The sequence below is a fragment of the Boleophthalmus pectinirostris genome, unplaced genomic scaffold (genome assembly GCF_026225935.1).
Source record: "Boleophthalmus pectinirostris isolate CB_2022bp ecotype Guang Dong unplaced genomic scaffold, ASM2622593v1 HiC_scaffold_12, whole genome shotgun sequence".
NCBI classification, from domain to species: Eukaryota; Metazoa; Chordata; class Actinopteri; order Gobiiformes; family Gobiidae; genus Boleophthalmus; species Boleophthalmus pectinirostris.
The window spans coordinates 22,913,929-22,922,204 of NW_026571018.1; the positions used below are offsets into that span (position 1 = coordinate 22,913,929).

Here is an 8,276-nt window from a genome sequence, read left to right on the forward strand (position 1 = left end):
AAAACACTTTAAAGGAAGCACCAAACTGGCAGGACAGTCTGTATTTTATTAATAGTATGTACAATTATACCATCATAACGTCCAGCTATCACATACTGACTTGTAGGCCTACTCTTTCACTTTCAATCATGTCTTGTAATCAAATCTTTGACTTGTGTCTGAGGCACAAAGGGATAAATGAAGAAATCAAGTGTTAAAAAACATCCCAAAGAGATGTACCTAGGTGTTTGGATATCTATAAAAAACATGACCCAAATTAAAATAAAAGTTTATATTTGTCCTAAAGTTGATGTAGTTGCTTTAGCCGGACTGTCAGTGATTATCCTCAGTGTTAAAAGATTCACACGATCAAATTATTTTCTTACGAGACAAAAAGAGAACAGAAAAAAATGACTGAAGTGCATTTTAGACTTCACTGTAAACAAAGAAAGAATTGTCCCAAAATGTCTTCTGAATTTGGAGAAGACTGTGGGTTTGTGTGTTTGAAGGCTTTGCGTAAACGTGGGACAACTTTTGTTTTTTTAAAGACATTTTAGATTTTAAATGTTTGCGTTTGATGTGCACATAACTGGAAGTTGTGTGGGCTGAGTACTGCTCCTAGCTGTGTGTCTTTATCTACAGTACAACCCTGGGGTTTGTCTGTAAGGCTGGACAAATGGAAATCAGAGAGGTGCAAATTGTGTCCCAGTGTGAACAGTGTGTTTTGGGGAGTGTGTTTTTGTTTTGAATATGCACAGATCAGTTCCAAATCTTTAGGAAGCTATCCCAGGAGCCGGTGCTCACTGCCATCCCATCGTCTGTCACACCCAGACAGCTCACACGATTGTCATGGCCCGCCAGGACTCCTGCAGGATAGAACCAGTCAAAGGTTATAATATAAATATACAAAATAATGTCCACAGACCAGTTTTTATATTTAACAGATTGAAAGGAAATACATAACACTAACATAATATTTCTATCTATCTTTTATTTTATTTCATTTACTTTAAGAAGAAACAAGCATTATCTGTAACCACCTAATTCTTTTTTTTTAATATGCGGCGGACTAGGCATGGCAAGTGCATTGCTGCCCCCTACTGGTCAGATGATTAACAGACAAAAAAATGGGGACAACAGTTGTTGAATGTAGTGGGACATGGGAAATTTAAGCCCATTATAATGTTTTCTACGTAAAACCTCAGTTTACTTGATTCATTTGGCATCAGTGACAAAAGTGGGGCATTCTCTAAATAACTGGGACCAGGGACAGGGGCCTAAATAGCTGTGCAGGACAACCAAAAATAAAATAAAATACCCTAGTATTATCTAAATTACTGCAGGTTATTAGTCATAAATGGCCAGCAGTTTGTTAAGTCCTCTGATTAAAGTCATACTCAGTTTCCGGTCACCCTCACCTTTAAAGCAGTTTTCATTATATACACAAATTTTCAGATCAGAGCTCACTACTCTCCCACATAAAGGTAAATCCTGACTTTGGAGCAGTTACACCTTTTTGATGACACCAGCTCTCACCTGCTCTGTCTCCTTTCATGGCGTCCCAGATGTTGCAGTTGAAGTCGTCGTAGCCAGCAAGAAGCAGGCGTCCCGAGCGGGAGAAAGCCACAGAGGTGATGCCACAGATGATGTTGTCATGGCAATACAGGCCCAGCTCCTGGTCTGCACGAAGGTCAAACAGCCTGCAGGTGGCGTCATCAGACCCTGTGGCTACTGCACTGCCATTGGGAAAGAACTGAGAAACAAGAGGGAAGACATTACTCTATGGTCCAGTCTCATTTCTCTTTCCTCGCCTCCTTCTCCTTAATTCCTCTCCTCGATTCTGGAGGAAATGGGTGAGGAATTTCCAACCACAGAGGAGACACAGAAAGGTGAGGAGCAGAGGAGGAGGAGGAGGAAACACAAGCTGAGGGTCAATGGAACAGATTTTCTTCTTTTCAAAATGACCCTGTAGTGAGAACTTTACTAAGAATTTGTTTATATTATTCTTCCAGGATTTTCAAATCAGAGTCGGACCAACATCAGATAAATGTGTTTTAATTTTTTCCTGTCAAATTCAGCATTATGCAACATGCCAAACATCATTTTCTGCTGTCCTTGGACTTGTGTAGTTGCAATTCACACACCTCTCTGTGAAATAAATAAAGTTGTATTATTTTCTCTGATGTCTGCATCTTGAACGCTCGCTCATGTGTCCTTCCCTTGCCTCCTCTGAGCTTTGGAACACTGCTTAATAAGTTGCATTTGATGGACAGCAGACAAATGGAGAATCAAGGAGAGGAATCAAGGAGAAGGAAGTGAGGAAAGATAATTGAGATGCTGTTTTTCCAACCAGGAGTATGGGAACTCTTAGCAGGGGATTCTTGGAGGGATTTCAGATTTTAAAAAGAGGTGAAAGTAGTGTTTGAAGATAAAATGTTCTTTGAAGTAAATTTGAATCCTTAAGAATGCTTTTGTAGGAAGATTTGTATTTCAACAACATAAAAAACTAGAAATAATTGACAATAACACATTTATTTCTCTAAGGAATTAACAGTATATGAGTTAGGAGGTACTCTGGAAGTGATCCACAAGGGGTACTTAAAATAAAAAAGTTTGTTAACCACCGCTCTATTTTAAAAATTCATTCATAAAGCCTAAACTACATGTGAGATGCGTAAGCTGTGACTGTAAACTCACACAAATAGCATTGATGTCAGACTCATGTCCAGTGAAGGTCTGTCTGCACATGCTGTCCCTGATGTCCCAGAGTTTGACTGAAGCGTCACAGGCTCCTGATACAAAGGTGCGCTGGTCCGGAGACAGGGACAGGCTCATGACGTCCCCCGTGTGCCCCGAGAACACTGTGGTCTGCTGACTCGTCTCTATGTCCCACAGTGCACTGCAGACACGTTACATTAGACTTACATCAAACACATTGTATAGGGTGGATTCATGTGACATCACAACATTGACTATCTATAGTTTAAAACTGAGCTGGAGAACAGATCATTTTTGATTAACTGTTAGACTGTCGTTTATGGTTTATAACCCCATTTACTGGGCCTATCCAGATGAAACAAAAATGATATTTTTTCAGAAAGTGTTGCAATTATTCAATCTCAAAGACATTACTGTTGTCAGTTGAAAAGACTTTAAGACACAAGATTAAAATCACTGTTTGTGGAACCAATCCACCTCAAAAATATTAATAATGTTCAAAGGTCAGTCAAAAGTGAGTTTTCTGTAAAAACAGTGAATCTCCCAGAGTTTTGCAGGCCCCTGCCCTCCAAATGAAATTATGACGTCATATTCAGAACATGAACTTTGGTGAGTTTGGTGAATTTACCATGTGGTGTCTCCTGAACTTGTAATAATTTGATTGTCATCAATGAAACGGCAACATGAAAGGTAACCTGCAAGAGAAAAACAAAATATCTTTTCCTTTATTGTAATTTTTCCTGTATTCAGTAAGGGGCACAACAACAAACCAGTCATATTGTGATTTGATGTGTGTATATGGAGGTGCTACACAGAAAATTTTTGGATTAGGACTGATGGCCTCTATTGACAACAGTGGGAAGTGAAGCTTGTTCGAATATATTTAGCTGTTCTGCTATTTAGCAGTTCAACAGTTCAGCCCTGATCATATAACACTGACAAAATAGTTAATCATTTACATAAAGCCTAAAATGTGTGTTTTAATGGCTGAAGCAGCTTAGAGGTCAGGTTCTAACCTGTGTGTCCAGGCAGCTCACGGCTCACCCGCACGTTGCCCTCTCGTGTTTTGAGGCAGTAGATGGAGCAGATGTTGTCAAGGCCTCCACATGCCACATAGTTACCAGAGGGGGCGTACGCACATGTCATGACCCATGAGGAGCGCAAAGGGATGGCATGGATCTACTCAAAGGAAACATTTGAGGAGTAGTTATGATGTACTGAAGGTTTAATTACAGAATATTTTGCATGTGCACTAAAGTTACCTTGTTAGTGGTGTAACTGTCCCAAATTATGAGCTTTCCATCTTGAGAGGCACTAACCAGCAGTCTGTACAGAAAGGGGTAGATTGAATGTTGATGTGTATTTGTTAGACTAAAGGCAAGCAGCATAACGCAAACTAGATCACAAAATAGTCAAAGTTCTTTTGGCAAATATGGCAGTGTCATGGCCATGCACTTCCTTGCTATCTTTCAATTTCAAAACACATATTTTACTGTCCTGTCTGAACACTTTTGTGCCTCAATTTCCCCTGCTCCTTGAGTATCTAATGTCGAAGGCAAATATAATATAAACATGACAGCTAATTATTACAAGAAAACATAAAAAATCCTTTAAATGCTATTTATAGAATTTTAAATTTTGTATTTTTTATGCCTCATGGGGACAACTGATCTGTACTGTAAATTCTGGATCAGCCTTTAGCCATAAAACTAACCTATAATATATAATGTGCTGTTGATGTAGTTACCTGGAGTCAGAGCCCCAGTGCATGGCATAGATTTTAGCGAGGTGACCACGAAGAGTGCGTCTTGTTCTCATCTGAATTCGCCCAACAGGATCCAGACCAGCAGTGATCTGCAGACAGTAATGTTGTTATTATGTGTACAGCAATGCATTTTCTTAGTAAATTGTGTAGAAAAAAAAAAAACTCACCTGTGTCAGAGTTGAATCTCCACATGCTTTCCTGGCATCCTATGACAAGTACAAATGAGGTGAACAAAAGGTCGCAGGGAGTATAATTTTGATAATGCCAAATAGAAAGATGAACATACTCTTATCTGGTTGCGTAGCTGCTCTGCTTCCTGACGAAGTTGCTCCAACTCACTCATTTTGATTGATTTTCACTGTCACCTGTCACAAACAAAATAACATTAAATTAAGGGACTTCCTGTGCACACACAAAATGCGGTGGATTAAAACAGTATTCTGTGTATGGGGCTCACACTTTATAATCCCTTAATCCAGAGACTTCATCAAAAAATGGAAGTCAGTCAAGCAAAATAACAGCCTTAAAATAGTCTTTGCCCCTTTTTAATACAAAATATGAATAAACCATAAATGTTAATCTCTACAAATTACTAAATCTAGACAGTGGCAAAAGCCATGTAATCTAGTTATGGCCTTGCCTTGTTAAAGTAAGGAGCGTAATCTGCTATGACTAAGCTGCTACAGGGCAGTTGGGGCTACACATATATTCAAGGAACAGTAGTTTTAACCTGGTACATTCATAAATGAGTGTTTTGCTAGTATTTGCTCAAATGATATTGAACTAATTGGAATCAGACCTAGAGTGCACATATTAGGCTTTCAGAAGGAAGCAGCACTTCCCGTTTTGAAATGGGAGTACAGTAACATATGCAAACCACATCCCAAACCATGAGCTGCTTATTTGCATTCGAGAGGCTATTTAAATTCACAGTAAGACTTCACGACATACAGTTCACAGTGTGTGGAAGAGCAATTAGCTACAGTAGGTCAGTGTTCCCCGGGGGAGCTGCAACCAGATGGATCACAGCTCGCTAATGGAGCCAAAGGACTGTGCAGGGCCACGGTCTCCAGGCTTAGATGCTCATTTACCCAGAGAGGAGCTGCCTCATCCAGGCACAACTCAGTCTGTTGCCGGTGAATGGAGCTCCATGGAGGAGAGGAGATCTGACTCTTCAAACATGATGGACACTGTCATTATAACTGGTACTCAATAGTTTTACAAGCTATACATCACTGTTATCATTGCATTGGAGATATACAATCAAATATTAGTGGGGACTTTGTGCATTGCAATGTATAGCCTCATAAACATGTAGAAGAAAATAAGCATGTTATTAACCAAAACGTGTCGGGCTAAGGATAATATGAATAGGTAAAATCATCAAACTACCCAAAGCTAGAGCATAGAGACGTTAGACCTGTGGGTTATCCCTACCTCAGATGACCCAGGCAACACATCAAATTAAAGTAGCGCCCAAACAATTCAGTGACAGACACAGCAACAGAGTGGTGCTATCAAGACTGACCCCACCCCATTATAAGATCACCTTATCTGTAACTTAATAAATATGGGATGGCTCCATCTGTGGGTGGAGGAGAGCGCACAGAACCCTCTCTGGCTGTAGTGCTACAAATGTCACACTCTATGTGGCACTTTAACACACTAGAACATGGCCTGGGAGAAGGCTGCTACAGTCCCCCAATACAGGACGAAAGCAATGGCAAGGCAACAGGGGGACATAAATGTGACAGTGATTAAACAGAATAAAAGTGATCGTATGTAGATTTTCCAATGCAAGCAGTGGAAAGGACAAGCCCCACAACGCATGTAGCCTACATTGATCTGCTCAAAGAGGATGGCCAAGGCCTTCCTGTGGATGCTGAGTCCCTAGATTGACAAATGTGGCTGCACAGGTTTAGTTAAAAATTACACGACTTACAGCCCCATCAGACATGTTATTATGACATCTGCCTAAACTGCATCTGTAATAGGGTGGCTACCTGTTAATTGTGCCGACGGTTCCCTCCTTCTCTTTCCCTTTCTGTTTCTGACTGAGCACTTAATATCTTCTTCACTCATCCAAAACGGGATCGCTTTGAGATAAGGCTCGTTCCGTGGGTCACGATGAGGCTTTTTCAACAAATAGGCAGTCGTAGGAGGGCTACACACATTTCCATTGCTTTAGCCCAATGTTTCTCTGAGCCACCGCTGCTCCTCTTGCTCCTGCTGCTGCTGCTGAGAAAACGAAGAACTCGGCCTTTGCTGTAACCGTATCGTCGCGCCTCTTTCTGGCTCGGTTCGCTCCGTTTTTACAGACAACAGTTCAAAAATAAAAGCATCTTCTTAGCCACTGGAAAATGGTCCCGTGTCGTGTTGTCGTTCATCAAAGATTGTCTGTGTTACACCAGCGCCCGTTTTTACCAGCGATTCTGCTTATCGTGACGTTATCCTCGCTTCCTTCCTCTCTTTGGTTTCCTCCTCCCTTCACCGACACATCTTCAGCTCAAACAACAACAGTGCAACATATGTACAACGTGTAAAACTTAACTAAAAAGACTCTCTGGCAGTTCATTTCGCGTTTTTCCACATATTTGCCAGACAGAGTGGTCGGTCACGCGGTTTAGTCAATGCGCTCCCGAGAAGACTACTTTAAATCAGTGTGCGTCTGGACTGGGGCGCTTCACAACCACACCCATCAGCGGATCCTCATTTGATGCTCGTGAGACCCCCTCTGATCCCCCCTCTGCAGGTCCAGGATCAGGACTCCTCTGACACGGATCAAGCGCTATAATCCGAGCACGAGGAGAGTGTGATGCAGGGGAACAGAGGGGAGTCGTGCGTAAAAGTGGACATAAAAAAGAAAAAGAAAAATATATATTTATCTTATACATATAATAATTATTATTAGGCCTATTGCATTACGTTAGGTACAGTTAGTAGGCTAAAAGATTGGTAAAACAAGGCCTATATAACACAGTGTGTTTTCTTTTCTGTGTTATATTTGTGCCCCGATACCCCGTCTTACTAAAAAGCTGTGTGCAAAGTTTATATGTGAGGAAATGTCTTATAGGAGATGTTATTCCTTTACCTTGAATGTTCCACAGTATGGCATTAAAATGATCCAAGCTACAGGTCAGATCTGTGGAGAAGCAAGCCCGCTCACTGTAACAATGCATATTTAGCTTTTAATTTAAGATATAAAAACGCATGCAGTGAAAATAATGCAAGATAGCTGAATCTTTCGGGCATAACATGCAATAATAACATCTTCATGGAGACCAGCAGATGCGGACCCCCTACCAGAAATGTTATACAGTAGACCTTTAGTCTACAGCACCTTCAACACCTACAGAGAGAAGAAGCACATTTTTTCAGACATAAAAATGGCCATTCAAAATGCTACACTGAAAAGTATTTACATGTGACAGACGATTGGTAAACTGCGCAGGTAAGTCATAAAGGCCACAATGAATACAAAACAGGTTTGACTGGAAAACGTGTAATTTCCAGATAGTTTTGCAGGATGACTTGACAATAACACCCTCTTGTGGATAGAGAGGCAAAGTCAGTTTAAATGAACCTACTTAGGCAACATGCATTTGAACTTAAAAAAGGCCAATTTGTCAGATACAGCCATGGTTATATCTACAACACATTTCGTGGCACCTGTTTTCAGTTTGGATCGTTTAAAGCATATCTAATAAATCACAGATTTTGTGTTTTTAACTGTTAAGGGGCGGGACCAGAGGGAAACAAGCCGTACCTTTTCTCATATTTTGGAGGAGTTTCCCTCCCCTTTTCAGTCACATGG

The 8,276-nt window shown here is 40.7% G+C and overlaps 1 protein-coding gene across 2 annotated transcripts; it reads right to left on the reverse strand.

Annotated features, from left to right (window-relative positions):
• Positions 1 to 26: 26 nt before the first annotated feature.
• Positions 27 to 7,123, reverse strand: gnb2 (guanine nucleotide binding protein (G protein), beta polypeptide 2). Of its 2 annotated transcripts, none has more exons than XM_055148450.1 (10): positions 6,635 to 7,123; positions 4,749 to 4,827; positions 4,630 to 4,668; positions 4,445 to 4,551; positions 3,960 to 4,023; positions 3,714 to 3,876; positions 3,326 to 3,392; positions 2,677 to 2,878; positions 1,516 to 1,732; positions 27 to 845 (listed from the first exon to the last, which is right to left on the reverse strand). In XM_055148450.1, the coding sequence occupies exons 2-10, from the start codon at positions 4,803 to 4,805 to the stop codon at positions 739 to 741; spliced, it is 1,023 nt and encodes a 340-aa protein (XP_055004425.1). In that variant the 5' UTR covers positions 4,806 to 4,827; positions 6,635 to 7,123; the 3' UTR covers positions 27 to 738. The 2 variants fall into 2 exon arrangements, with proteins under 2 accessions (XP_055004425.1, XP_020778821.1); XM_020923162.2 differs by having other exon boundaries at positions 6,466 to 7,121.
• Positions 7,124 to 8,276: the final 1,153 nt, after the last annotated feature.